The 14,945-nt window shown below is 48.9% G+C and overlaps 1 protein-coding gene across 1 annotated transcript in view; it reads right to left on the bottom strand.

Annotated features, from left to right (window-relative positions):
• Positions 1-82: 82 nt before the first annotated feature.
• CNDP1 (carnosine dipeptidase 1) overlaps positions 83-14,945 on the bottom strand; it is a 28,929-nt gene continuing 14,066 nt past the window's right edge. The window contains exons 7-12 of the mRNA XM_015080416.3: positions 12,478-12,562; positions 7,380-7,540; positions 6,169-6,333; positions 4,787-4,928; positions 1,495-1,642; positions 83-1,303 (exon numbers count right to left, since the gene is read on the bottom strand). Coding sequence (XP_014935902.2) covers positions 1,234-1,303; positions 1,495-1,642; positions 4,787-4,928; positions 6,169-6,333; positions 7,380-7,540; positions 12,478-12,562 — 771 coding nt within the window. The 3' untranslated portion in view covers positions 83-1,233. The remainder of the gene's footprint in view (positions 1,304-1,494; positions 1,643-4,786; positions 4,929-6,168; positions 6,334-7,379; positions 7,541-12,477; positions 12,563-14,945) is intronic.

Genomic DNA, 14,945 nt, shown 5'->3' with positions numbered 1-14,945 from the left:
CATTAGCCTATGGTGCAGCCCTTTTAGATATGATGCTGCAACTTTTAAAACTGATATTTCAAAAACCCACAAAGAGATTAAATGTATTATGCTTTGATTTTATTTCGAATCCTAGGAGAAACATTCTTAATAAACTCTTAAATTCTTCTCCATTAATGTCATTTAAGTAATGAATTTATAAAGATTGAATTGATTTGTTTATATACACTCAACTGTAGAAAAATTACATTCTTTTTGTTTGCTTGTTTACACCATCAAATGCAATCAAGGCAAACAAGACGGTTAACTAAAATGATTACTAAATGCAGCATTAGCTGATGGCTTTAAATTTAGAATGTGTTACTGATGTCAGGGCTGATTAGATTCATTCTCTATCTAAAACCGATGCTATTAAAAGCTTTGAGCAATTTAGATGTAGTCACTGAGTAAAATTCCAGCGGGGGGAGGGAAATTCTATCAGGATTGATTCTCCTGTGATGACTTTACGTGTGCACGGATGTCTGGGGGAATGGGGTAGGAAGAAAGAAGAGGGTGCAGGAGAGGTGGTTGGTTGGCATGAATCCTAGAAAAGGTAAAGAGCCTTGAAATAGAAAAAGTACTCATCTTCACAAAGGGAATCCCAAATGGCATAAGGATACAACTACTGACCATTCCTGTTTCAGAACTTTCCAAGAAGCAAAGCAAAATAAACGAAGGAGAAGCAAAAGGTTAAGAGGGCATCACACTTTAGTTACTCCTCTACAAATGAACCCACAGGGAAATCATGGTCGCCAGTGGTGGGACCAACAGTTTTACTAACAAAAGGAATGTGTGGCAAAGGAAAGGGTGATAGAAACATGGAATGAGTATGTCATGAGCACCGCCAGAACCTAAAAGCACACTGGAGTGATGAGGCCCGTCAAAGTGCCAGGGAGAGTCTAGTGCAAGAACTGTCCTTGTGCTCCAAGGAAAGAGTGAGTCTACTCCCGGGGCTCCTACAGCTGGCCTTAGGGAGATGTTGCAGGTAGCTGTGACTTCAGAAAGGTGTGCCACTGGGACGGTACACCATTTCCAATATCTGTGCCTTTAAAAATGTTTTATTACTGGCCCAAATGTCGGAAGATATTTTAAATGGGAGGGAAGACATTATTTCCTGGATGGAAATTCTCTGGATATTTAGATTCTACCCCTATGCAGGGCTGCAGGAGAGGGTATCTGTCAGTAGGTCAGCTCTAAACTGGAAGGTTCCTGTCATTACAAATGAAGCTTAGCCATCTCTAGGAAAAAGGCAGCAAATAACTTGGATCCTTCTATGTAGTTCCACCTAACAAAAGAAGAAACAAAGAGAAACATTGTTATTTCCATGCAAATGACAGGGCAAAGTAGCCTACAATGTAAATAGGAAGGTTTGGTGATGGAAATTCGATCGCCAGTATGTAGCACGTCAGAGGGTTACCATGTGGAGACTTGGGGTTTGTGTGGTGAAGGACTGGCCCCTCCGAGGAATCCGCTAACCTGTTGATTTTCTCATTCTGAGAGTGTTCCCCATCATCAACAGCACCCAGCGGGAGCATCATCACACTCTTTTGGATGATATCCTGGAATATTCTGGCAATCGGTATGGTTGAGCCATCCCGGGTCATGTCTGGCTCTGTTCCAAATACTGAAACACAGAAAAGAAGGCATTCGAATAAAATAATGACAACACTACCCCTAGCGATCTTCTCAAATGCAGTGTTTGCTTTCTCTTTTCTTTTTTCTTTTTCTTTTGTATTTAACCATTAAATTTGGTGCCTGGGTTAAGTAAGCTTCTTGATATCATGCAGTTTATATTCCAAAATAGTCACTAGAGGCAAGAAGAAAACCATGGTTGCCTTCTTTACAATTACCTACTTGGGGGAAAAAAAAAAAAAAAAAACCTTTTAAGGGGCACCTGGGTGGCTCAGTCTGCTGAGCGTCCAAGTTCAGCTCAGGTCATGATCTCAGTTTGTGAGTTCAAGCCCCACATCGGGCTCTCTGCTGTCAGCTCAGAGCCTGCTTTGGATCTTCTGTCCCCTCTCTCTCTCTGCCCACCCCCTCAAAAATGAATAAATGTTTAAGAAAAACTTTTTAAATAAAATTTTTATTTTGAATTGTAAATTTTATAGAAAAGTTGCAAAAATAGTACAGAGTTCCCATATGTTCCTCACTTTGCTTTCTGTAATGTTAACATCTTATATCAGTTAACATCTTATATCAGTAAGTTATAAAGATAAGAAATTAATATTGGAATAATATTATTCACTCAACTCAGACCTATTTGAATTTCACCAATCTTTCCCTTTTTCTATTCCAGGATCCAATCCAGAATCCTAACTGCTGCTTAACTCTCCTCTGGTCTGTGACACTTTCTCAGTCTTCCCTTCTCTTTCATGACCTTGACCCTCTTGAAGAGTACTGATCAGTTGTTTTGTAACCTCATCTGGGTCTGTCTGTTATTTTCTCATGATTGGAAGAGGTCATGCATTTCTGGCAAGAGTATTGCAAAACAATGTACCTACTTTTATGGTTGCTTCATGAATTAAATATTTGGAAAGCGGGACTTCTTTGGTTTTATAAGCAATACATAAATAAATAGCTGTATTCAACTGTCACCTGAATGTTGTTTTTGTGCTCAGCTGTCAAGGTAGCCCATGGAATAGTTGTCATGGATATCCTAGGGTCTAGAGACATGAGTTGAAACTGTCGAGGCTAGGGCACAAGTTGCCAGTGACGGAGGGGAGATGCAAAATAAAGACACAAAAGATAACATGCCACGTGTTCTTTATCCACAGAGCGAGGTGTGAATGTGAGTCCAGGTGATGTACTTTGCTAGGAGAACTGGCTGTACACACAAATAAACCAAAAGGCGCCTGTGCGTTCCTGCGAGAGTATTTCAGGTCTTTACTGCTGACCTGGACATTTCAATCCCACATCTCTCCTCAGCTGGCAGGGCACTTACCTTCCTGACTCTTCTTTCTCTCTTCCTGGTTTCCACAGTTTGGTGGGAACACCCTGCGACAGCCGGAGCAGCAGGAATGATTGCGTAGACAACTCTGGCTCTAAGTCTCAGACTGTCCTCAGACCTGCCCTCTAATTTTTATGGTTTCACTTTTACTATATTTTTTAAATAGACAGTGGTGAAAGAGGAATTGACCTTAATTTTATTTATTTATTTCGAGAGGGAGGGAGAGCGAAAAGAGGATCCCAAGCAGGCTCCACATCCAGTGTGGAATAGGACGCAGGGCTCAAACTCACAGTCGTGAGATCATGACCTGAGGTGAAATCAAGAGTCGGATCCTGAACCAACTGAGCCACTAATTTGTAATGTCCCTGTCCTTGGTACGGATAACCCTGGTAAAGTGTCACTGTTCCCGGGTGGTCTAAACCTCGGAGTCCAACTCAGCTCTGACTACTGTGGGGCCTGGCCTGAGGCCTCTCCCAGGATATAACGCCCACAGGTCCATACAAACACGTGTCAGTGTTTCCCCACTTGGCTTTTGGGGAGACTCTGAAAATCCCCCTGCTTTTCAGAGATTCCCCTACTTTGCAGTTGTGGGCAGTGTCAGAAGCCAAAGAGACTAGGTATTCCTTCTCCCCGCCCAGGCAGCCAGGGCCCAGGCACGTGTCCCATGCTCACCAACCACACGATCCGGCCCAGGACTTGAAGTATGTGCCATCAAAATAGGGACCAGCGAGAAAATCCCAAGTACAGCTCTGCTGCCTTCTCTACCCTTGGACAAGCAGAGTGGCAATAAAAAAAGACCACTGGTTTTAGAGTCAGATAGGCTGGAACTGAGTTTATGTGTTTGGTAACTTTGTCCAATGATCTCATCCCCAGGAAGCACCTCCGTGGAAATCCCACGTGGCCTTGGAGCCGTTTGCATCTATGGACCTCACAGAGAGTGGAATTTGAAGACCCAAATATCGTGAGGATGGGCCCACAGTTAGACCCCTCCAGGGTGAGCCTGGCTCTTGGGGAAGGCCCTACCTTCATGTCGTGGGTCTCGTTTCCTGTTCTCCACCTTGTGCTGGCCTAAGGCCATGAAAACCCACCCCTCCCTGTGACCAAGAAGAGTGAATCCTGGGGAGCCTGGGGGGCTCAGTCAGTTAAGCGTTCGACTCTTGTTTTCGGCACAGGTTATGATCTCACAGTTCGTGAGCTAGAGCCCCATGTTGGGCTCTGCCCTGACAGCACAGAGCCCACTTGGGATTCTGTCTCTCCCTCTCTCTCTGCCCCTCCCCTGCTCATGGTCTCTCTAAATAAATTAATTCATTAATTTAATTTAAAGAAAGAAGATGAAGAAAAGAAAATCCCCCAGGGCGGCCCACCGTACGCTTGCTCCCTCCATGAAATTTTAGCTCCTTCCTCATTTTTAAACCCCAGAGTTCCTTTACTTTCACGCAAATTCAGCTGTGCCCTTTAAAGGACATTTTTATATGTTGGCCATCACTTCCGTAAGTATCAGAGGCTCTCAAGTCCACCATTTTGCCCCAAATTCAGGCTTCCAGACATAAACCCTAATCCTGGCCTTGCCACTTCCAGCTCAGTGCCCTTCAGCAAATTCCTTAATGTCCTCCAGACTTTATGAACCAGGGGAGGCTGTTGGTAGGGGCAGTGGGACAGTGTGTATGAAGAGCCCTGTGCACAGATGGCACTCAGTGACGTGGCCTTGGTGGAAAGGAGGGCCGGAGTGAAATTTGGAACGTGCTGCCTTCTCCACTGCCCCACCAGGCACCACACCTGGTCCCACGGTAAACTGGCAACTCGAGATATCGCAAGTCTAACCTGTTTCGATGGCTCTTTTGGCCGCAACATACTGATTATCTTTAATATTTGCCATCCACGGCTGTAGTCCCAGTGTCATAGAAACAGTCATCTGGTTGGAACTATTTCTTTTGGAGAATATATGTTCAAGATGCTGCTTCACCTGAAAAGGAACATTTTCATTTGTAAGAGAACATGTCAAGTTATTCTCACACGCAGTGACTATATAGCAATTTTTCATCCCAGCCTGACAAATTCCAGTGCTGTGATTTTGCCTTCATTCTTGCAGAGGGGCCTCAGGGACAGAGAGCTTCAGTGGTTACAGAAACACTTGTCTCAGGACCCTGCAGTCCTCAGCCCTCCGCCCGCCCATCCTGACCACAGTGTCAGACTTCCGACGCCTGGTTATTATGAATTTTGGTAATTAGGAAACAATACAACTTCTCAATTTGAATATCCCTCCTTTTTAACTCGTCAGTACCTTAGTGACTATTGTGGGAACATTATGCTTTTGGAAATTTCCGGAAAGTGGGGGCAATTCTGAGCTAAGCTATAAAAGAGCATTTGATCAGAGTCCTTCTCTGTCCCCTGGGCTCCATTCCAGTTGCCACAATGGAAATTCTCCCAAGAAAAACTATACTCTGAAATATCCCTCCCATTCATTCCTTCAACAAACATCTATTGACTGCCTGTCATGCGGCAGGAACTGTCCTAGGTGCTGGGAACACAGCTGTGAGCAAGAGGAAGACAGGCCTGCCCTCGTGGGGATTCGTATCTCCTGAGAAAGAGAAACAATACGTCCGAAAAGAGAAGGAGGGAGGGGAAAAAACAGGGACAGAGACTGGGAAGGCAGGTATTTGGGGATGTAATTAGTGCTAAGAAGACAATAAGAGAGGTCAATGAGAGAGAGTTGGGAAGAGGTATTCTTGGAGCCCATTTATCCAGAGCCTACTTTCTGTTGAACTGGAGGTAAACTGATGATAGGTTGATAATTTGGACATGTAACTCCTTCCAGATAACATTTTCATTAAAACGGCTGCTTTCAGAGTACTGATTTCAGACACCAACGGGCAAACTGACTACAGGCTTGAGCATTTCCGGCTCCATCCGGCCGTAGGCAATCAGCTTTTCCATCTGTGTGTAAACCAATCTTGCCTTTCTGTCAACTGTTTAATGTAAAAATATTTCCCATCACTCCAACCCCAAACGGTTATTTGTCTGACTACTGTAATTGCATACAATTACAGAAAGAGATTTCACCAAACAAAAATTATATTGGTTTCTTGACGTGTGTTACAATCCCTTTTATGTTGGGAAAAAATGATACGTCAGTGCCAACAACTGAATAGCCCACTAAGCCATGGGAGACGGCCCTCAGAAATGGGCCAATGCACATCTGTCACCTGTTGTTCCACCACAGACGTATTCATGTGAGGGACCAGACGGATTGAAAATTTTCCGATAACTCGGCCAGGGATGACGGTTTTAGCTCCAGGCTCATCAGATGCACCCTCAATCCCGTGGATTGACAGCGATGGGTACCTCCATAGGTGCATTAGAATTTCCTCCTGAATTAAAATAAAATCATTTTACTAAATTAAAGAAGCGCAAGTAAAACTGTTCAATTGTATCGCTTGTATCGCCGATTTCTGTGCATCTCTAGCACTGTTTGTGACAAGCTAATTATCACCTTCCTCAGATGTGTCTGGACTAGCCAGACAAGTGGGATTTCCCCTCCAGACCCGAGACACTCTGCTGCCTCTGGCTGACCGAGCCGCTCCGCCGATGAGGGCCCCTCGTCGCTCGCGCACTCAAGTTAATAGATGGCAGAGGGGCCCTTTCAGAATTTGGGGCTTGATTATGAATTTCTACCGCCAATCAGCACGGGGATAAGTTGTGTAGTAAAAGCGTTTTCTTTTTTCAGAGGGCTTCAAAGGACTCTGCGTATGGTTGAGCCAGTTTTCTTTGCTGCTGTGACCAAGGCGGAGCTGGTCTGAGGGAAGAGACACACTTCACGGTAACAAACTCTACCGCGTCTGTTCAACAGGCCTCCCCTATCTCCTGGCAGGCCCCCCAGCCACCACACACCAGAGCAGCAAAGGCCTTAAAAAGCGTAAGAGGGAGGGGGGAGGGAAACCGTCCACATTTGCCAGAAACGAACGCTCTGGGCTCTGGTTTACTTCCACTGAGGCGGCAATGTAGCGACTCACAGATTAGCCCCCGGGGCTCTTGATTTTGTCAATTAAAATGAACAGCTGGGGGTCTTGGAACTGGAATGACCAGACTCTTCCCAATCTCTAAGCAGACAGGAAGCGCAGACAGCTGAACGCACGGGGTCTAATAAACTGATTTGGAAAAGCATGTCTGTGAGATGGGTGGCTGCCCCAAGGTTACACGCCCGAGGCCAGTGCTGGGCAGACCCCACACAGACTTCTGGTTGATCTAGACCTTAGGGAAGTAAGTGGCCACGAAAGTGAAAATGTGCCTCAGAATTAACATCTGCTTTCAGTTCTGAGACGTGTGGATGAGCAGAACACAGTAAATCAGGAATTGGGAAAATATGATTTATTACTGTCATTCCTCTTTCAGATCAGCCATCAACTTGTGAGCATACCTTGGTGTCAAACAGAAATTTCTTAACGTGGCTGCTATGCCGGTATTCCTCCAGGTCCAGATCAATGGCTTTGTACATTTTTCTCTCTTCTTCCGTAAGAGGAGCCACTTGGTCATAGATTCCAGGGATCAGAATATGACCAGATGAGTCCACCAGGCTGCCTGCAAGGGACACGGGAAACAAAGCCAGGGAGGGCTTACGAGTGCACTGAGGTTCCGGCCCAGGCGCGGGGGCCTGGGTGACTCCTGTGGCCGCAGCGGGCCTTGTGACGGGCCCTGGTCCCCCTGGGCAGAGCCGCTCGCAGCACTCACGTCTCCAAAGGACAGAGCTGGCAGACTCTGCCTGAGCCAGACCCATTTTAATGTCTACCTCATCAGTGCAGGTTTGGAAATACAGGGGTCTGCGTACATGTAACTGGGTAGGACTTAGCTGCATGACACTGGTCCTCAATTGTACCTTCTGTATCAAAAACAAGGTTTGTTTTTTAAATGTTCATCTATGCTGAGTTAAAAAGTAATATATGTTCATCATTTAAAAACTTAACTATGTATGGGTATGTCTATACAGCATTTCTGAGGAACCAAAATCATCATTCTCAGCTTCCCCCCCCCATAAGAACCATAATATAATAAGTACTCATCTTCGATCAAAAGTAGAAAATCCTTGAGATCAAGTCTATGAGGCATACATGATGACTACAAATGCGTTCATAGTGAATAGGCAGATATACCAGTCTGCTATTTCTGAAAGAGTTTGGGGATTCATAGGAAGGGGGGGAAATCATTAACGAATATCTACAGAGGAAGTAGCTTTAGTAAAACACTGCTCACTACCTTGAAAAGATACTTCTCAAAGCAGCAAGTAGACTAGTGGAGATGGTGAAAAATGTATGCGGGACATCGAAATTTCTCTTCAATCCACACGGGGACTCTTATTCAAGTGAAGACGCTTCGTAAAACATATGCCCCACAGGCTTAATGAGATTGTAACTTGACAATGTCAAAAAGCTACTGTGACGCACTGTACCTTGAGGTCTTCCTGTTAAAGCTGACACTTGACAAAGCTCGGGGCTGGAGGCTCTGTGAGCACCGGTGTGTCCCCCCAGTTACAGGACACCCGCTGTGCTCAAAGAACTAGAGGAGTGCTGGGGACGCTGAGGATATGTTAAGACCCTGCTTTCGTCAGCAATGGTGCCATCTGTGGCCACACAGGCTGACTAGCAAGTGTGACCACACACACAAGCTGATCGGCACAAGCAGATCAGCGGGTGGTCTGGCTGTCTGTGGGCACAACGGGATCCAAGGCAAACACGCTACCAAAACCTACAGGACCAGTGGTAGGGTGGTATGTAACAGGTGTCCCAGCACTCTGAGGCCATCCTCGAAAGCAAGACCCCAAGTTTCGAGGGCATCAAGGCAGCAAAATGAGAAGGGAGGTCTTCGCTGTTCTGGTTTTCGACCACATCCTCCTTAGCCCCTCCCCGGGTCCCCTGTGTACGTCACCCAAACTTCCACAGCCACCCTGGAGATGGTATTGCAGACCGCTATCCACCTCCCTGGGCTACTGCGTTATGGGATTCGCCGCATTTAGCCCAGCAAAGCCTGTGTGAAATACGTGATACAAACTGATTGATAAAATTGAAGTTAAAAACTAAGCTGGGTGCCAAGGGATTGGGACTGGCTGTCACTGGTTTGCAGGCCACCCTCTGCACCCTCGCCAAAATCAAAACCGAACCTAAAAGCACCACCAGGAATCACCAGGTCCTCCCTTCGGGGCACATCCCTGAAGGTCTGCCGACACTCTTGTACGCAAGGACAGAGCTGCAAAAGTGCACAAAAGACAGACCCCGTCCGTAATGCGGCACAGGGTAAAGAAACACCTGAGGGTCCACGAGCAAAGAGCTGTGAAGGGGAGCGGACATCCAGGAGCAAGGAGCAGGCAGGGCGCCAGCCAGGTTGTGTGGGACGCGACGGGCACGGTCTCGATGGTGAGAAGAGATGGGTGTTCGAAACGTCAAGGTCAAAACAATGAAGACCTGAGACACGCAAGCAGCCAGGATGCTCAGTGTCCATACAGGACACTGAGCCGGGACATTGTTCCTGTCATTTCAGGCAGCCGTGCCAGGCATCACCGTGGGGATGGGAGTCAGGGGTCCTTGGCAAATCAGGCTGTGACGTGAGCAGGGGCCTTGCCTCACGCTCACTGCACTTGGCCGGGGCCCGGTGCGGTTTCGAGTCTTGGAGTCTGTTTTCTCAGGATGCAGGACAGCCATCCCAGCTGCTGGCGGGACAGAGCACAGCCGACACCCCCCCGAGTCCCCCGCCCCCTGCCCCGCGCACCCACCAGCAGGGAGATTCACGGGAGGCTCAGCACGCGGTGGCCTCCAGGTGCCGCAGGACCAGCCGGAGGGAAGACACCGCGCGCGCCATCCGTGCTTGTGCCCCACACGGCGTGTTCTCGCTGCATCTTTGCCCAGTCCTCCAACACCGAACGCGTCGGCAAGAAAAAGGACGTTTGCCAAGAGTTCATCTCCCCACCCCCTCCTCATTTCCCACTTGAAATCACCATCCTCCGAATGGGATGTGCTTTCTGCAGCCACGAGGGCCTCGGCCGGGAGCCCAGTCTGGAAGCGCAGGGGAGGCGGAGGGTGGCGCCTTTGAAAATGGCAAACGGGAAGCAAATCAAGTAATCCTTGATCCTCAGGAGGCCCCTTGGAATCTAACGTGTGATAAAAGTGCCCTGGACCCGGTGACCTCCCTGCTTTGTGGCTTTTAGGCGAGGGCAGGGAGTAGGAATGCCCACAGAGGAATGCCCAGGAGCAGAGGGCTCTGTGCAGACTGAGTATGTCCACTCCCACCACCTCCGACCTCCCATGTACACCCCACTCTAAGCCTCTTTGAAAACAGGAACTTGCGGTGTTCCCGGGGCCAGGGGGAGCTCCCTGTATCCCCCTGGTGGGACTCCATGCCTTTCATACCGTTGGCACTCAACACATGTTTATGACTCATTAGCACTCATGATTACCGGGATCACACAGACAAGGAGCGAGGACAGAGAGATTAGGAACTTGCACAAGGTCACACAGCAGCACCTGACTAACGTGTAGGGCACCTGCCAGTCTGCAGGGGGGAGAACCCAACAGAACCCGCTCTCCCTGACATCCTACCGTGCAGCGGCCCTCAGGGAGAGCCCGGGAGCCAAGATGCTGTCGGGGTCAGCAAGCAAAATCCCTGCTTGTCATCTGATCAGTGCTGCAGTTCAACCGTATGTCCTTCAGGTCTTTGTACAAAGCATATGAAAGCCATATAGAAGACCCAATCCAGAGTCACTTCATTATGGATTATTTGATTTGTCTCAAAAATAAAAGAAAGTGAAACCATGTGTTTTTCATTCTGTTCGTGATCCTGATTGGATTGTTCTTAATGGAACCATATGCATTTGTAGGACTAAACGGAATTCTATGCCTGGGTGAAACCATACAGTTCTAAGAGGATGCAATGCAGCAATCGTGATTGGGGGGGATTGAAATGTACCATAAAGATTTGATGATGCTGTTCTTAAGGAAAAGAAAATTAGCTCTGGTAAAACAGAAGATTAACTCTTTTTCCCCCCACAATACCGAGTGAATTCTTCTGGAAACAATTTAAAAACTTTAAAAGAGAATGGATTGTTGTATTCCGTCTGATATTTTCAAGCATGTGAGATATGGTCTAAGAGTTATATTTTAGGAAAAGTAGAAGGTCATAAAGGAATAGATAGATGATAGATAAAGAGACAGAAAGAACAGGGGCCCCTGGGTGGCTCAATCAGTTAAGCGTCCGACTCTTGATTTCGGTTCAAGTGATGATCTCACAGTTCAAGCTCCACATCGGGCTCTGTGTGGACAGTGTGGAGCATGCTTGGGATTCTCTCTCTCTCTCTCTCTCTCTCTCTCTCTCTCTCCCTCTCCCACCCCCCATCTGCCCCTCCCCTCTCATGAGCTCTTTCTCCCTCTCTCTCTCTCTCTCTCAAAATAAATAAACTTAAAAAAAAAAAAGACAGGACAGACAGATGGGAGATAAATGACAGATAGCGTAGCTAGATAACAGATGACCGATGGATAGATTTCATTATTTACTTTGGGGAATGAATGAGCAAGAAACTCTACAAGTAAAAACAGTTCTGAAGACCCTAATGGTGCAGGTGGACTGATGGTGCCCTCTCGAGACTGCCGAGGCCAAGGGGATACAAGCCAGGGGGCCAGAGGTGACGCTGTGTCCACACACGAAGAAAAGAGACTTTTTCTAGCTGACTCCCATAGCGGACATGCTTTTTGGGACATGTCTGGCCCAAAAGGGACACGTTGTAAAACTTTCACAGAAGTACCCTTCGTGCCAAGTGAAGACAGATCCAAGTATTGTGGGGTCTGATGCTTCCCTGAGAACCTCTTTTTTTAAAAGAACACCCAATTATGAACACAAAAGCACAGAGTCCCTGCCAAGCCTGCAAAAGGGGCTCATCCAAGTGAGGTCCCTGAATATGAAGCTTCCTTGAACTCCCGGGATCCAGCCGGATGCTGGGCAGGCCGACATAAGCAAGAGATACAGGAAGAATCAAGGTGATCGGGGTGGGCACTCTGGCTCTCTGGAAACACACACACGTACACATGACCTCCGCTTCCGTACCCCAGACACGCTGCAAGGTCAGGGGCAGGCAGCCACGAGCAGACCCACGGGAGTCCTTGTGCCACTGGGGGCCACAGCAACCTGGACGAAAGGAGCCAAGTGGTGCTGATGTATTTGGCATCATCTCTGGATGCTTCTCCAGAAGGGTCTCTCTGCTAGTGACCCCGAGCGTGGCCAGTTGTGTCACAATATCCAGTAAAAGAAAAGGGGGTGAATTGAGGAAGAGCTTCAGTCCATGAACAAAAGTAATGTGGACTCAATAAGCCCAAGGAACATTTAGCCAAAGCGGGGGAAGCTAGGAATACGGTTCTTCTACTCGACCCTTACTCAGAACTGGCTTGGAAGCCAAGGGAGGAGAGATGCACTGAACCAAACGGAACTGTATTCTAGTAGGTTCCCCAGTGATTAAAAAGTGAAATGAAATAAGACATTACCAAGAAGTGCAACCAAATCAGCCATTGGCTCATGGAGGATGCCACCAAAGGTTCCTGAATGAAAATCTTGATCTCGGCATTTCACCTGGAAGGCAGGTAAGAGAGAAGACAGGTGCTTACCCCTGTGGTAGCTCTGGTAGCAGCTATCACGTGGTCGGACACACCCCACGTGCTGTCCCTCAGGACTCAGGTGGATACTTCCCGGTCACGGTGCGTGGGGCACCTCCCGCGTCTTCATTTCCCGTTCTTTCCTGCATCCTCTGAAGCTGATTTCAGTCCCCAACTGTGCCTCCAACATGGCTCTGTCTGAGGCCAGCAGCCCCTTCCCCAAGGGGCTGACATCTCTGTAGCCCAACCCTGCCTGTTGCTCAGCCCTCCTTCCAGAAACCTCCTCTTTATCCTTTTCTTACAACTCCATTGGTGTCTCCATTGGTAACTTCTTCCCTGCCTCCTGCCCTGGAGCTCAGTCCCTGGCTCCTACTCCCTCTACACACAGAACTTCAAGAACCCCTTCCCTAGAAAGCACCCGGGGGGGCTCAGTCGGTTAAGCACCCGACCCTGGCTCAGGTCACGATCTCCCCATTCATGGGTTCGAGCCCCGCGTCAGTTTCCGTGCTGACAGCTCAGAGTCTGGCACCTGCTTCAGCTTCTGTGTCTCCCCCTCTCTCTGCCCCTCCCTGGCTTGTGCTCTCTCTCTCTCTCTCTCTTTCCGTCAAAAATAACCATTAAAAACATAACAAATAAAAATAAAAAAAGAACTGCCTCTCTGTGCTTCATTTACCACCTCCACACCCTTCAGTGTCCATCCCTGGAGGTCTGGCCTTTCACCTACCACTCAGCTGACCTCAAAATGTTGGTTGCTTCTGGTGCATAATACTTTGGTGTGCTCCCAGTTTCTGAAATCCTGTCGATGTGGAGGGGAGCTGCGCCTCTGCTCCCACAGCTACCTCCTGCCAGCTCACCCATTTCCAAAAGAAGGACAGACACGGGTCCTGTAAACCTGTCACCTTAAAGTTATCTTTGACTTCAGTGCACCCCACACCCAATCTGCTACCAGCTCCTAATGAGTTGCGTTGAGATGGCTCTCTGGTTCGTTCCCCCCATCTCTCCGGGTCGGTCTTCCCCTCCTCCGGTCCGTCTTCAAAGCACTGCCAGACGCGCGTTCCGTTGAGTCACTTAAGCTTCAAACCTTTACTTCATGAGGCAGTCACACTAACTACAGCACTGTGGGGCCTGCAGAGTCCCACCTCCAAAGTCCTTCCCACCGTCCCCCCACCCCCGATTCGCCTGTCACTTCCTGCACCTGCTCGTGACCTCCCTTGACCAAGCCAGGATCTCCGCACCTGTTGTCCTCCTGTCTCCCCTCAGCCCTGCATCGCCCATCACTTCTAACTGTCTGTGGCCAGTGGTGCTCTTGGCCGTTCCCTCGTCCCTCCATCACACCGCCTGGAATGACCTCAGCCTTGGGTCAGCCCTGCCCAGGGGGGCCTTCTCCTTCCCTGGCTACTGAGCTCGGCTGCTAACAATGACCCAACTGCAGGGCAGGGGACTCTCCCTGCCCAAGCCTCCCCGACACTGGATCATGATCCGGTCCGTTCTCCCACCCAGTCCCCAGTCACCCTGTGGCAGGCAGACGTGCTTCCTACTCAGCAGAGACCCAGAGACGCAGTGGGACAGATGTCCTGCACGTTCTCCCTCGGCAGTGTCATCCTGCACCTGCTCAGAAGAGCTCAGGACCCTCACCCCCCGCCCCCGTGCCTTTGCTCTCATAAACCCCCTGCTCCCTCGGAGCTTTTCGGTTGCCTCCTGAAGGTGCCCAGACCCTGTGCCCCTCTAGACGTCCTCTCATGTCACGCCTTTTCAAGGCCAAGTCTTTGAGAGAGGTTTCCACAAGGACCTCGCTGCTTCTCCCTCCCATGTCTTCAAGCGTCTGGGTCTCTGGGCAGTAAACTCCTCGAGGGCAGGGGCTGTTTCAGTCAGGCTGTCTGGCCTGGGATTCAGCATCCTCTCATCTGGTGAGCAGAAGGCACACGCTGCCATTTAAGTGCCTGTGAGCGTGTGAGCATTTCCACCTTCTCTACACCCTCTCATGCTCACAGCAGTCGGGTGTGGACAGGGCACGTGTGGCTAGTGTGCACCCTGTTACACGAGGACACACGAAGTGGTTGAAAACCTACTGATCTCCCAGGGAGGGCCGTCTGGCTCTAAAGTGCTATCATATGACTAGAAAAGTTAAAGGAAGCCGAACTGGACCTCCTACTCAGGGATCCCAACGAGCCTGGGAGGGGATCACTGGGCCCACTTTACAGGTAAGGAAATGGAGGCTCCGAGTGAAGGAGCCTGCACAAGGCTGCACAGGGAGTGAGCCAGAATTCCCATCAGCCTCAGCCATGCGGGCACCCCCCCTCCTCCCCCTGCCGTGGGGCTCCTGCCCCTCCTTTCGGCAGCCTGGGCGCCATCAGGCAGTC

The sequence above is a fragment of the Acinonyx jubatus genome, chromosome D3 (genome assembly GCF_027475565.1).
Source record: "Acinonyx jubatus isolate Ajub_Pintada_27869175 chromosome D3, VMU_Ajub_asm_v1.0, whole genome shotgun sequence".
In the NCBI taxonomy this organism is placed as follows: Eukaryota; Metazoa; Chordata; class Mammalia; order Carnivora; family Felidae; genus Acinonyx; species Acinonyx jubatus.
Note: the sequence above shows the minus strand (reverse complement) of the source record. Positions and strands in the feature narration are given on the sequence as shown.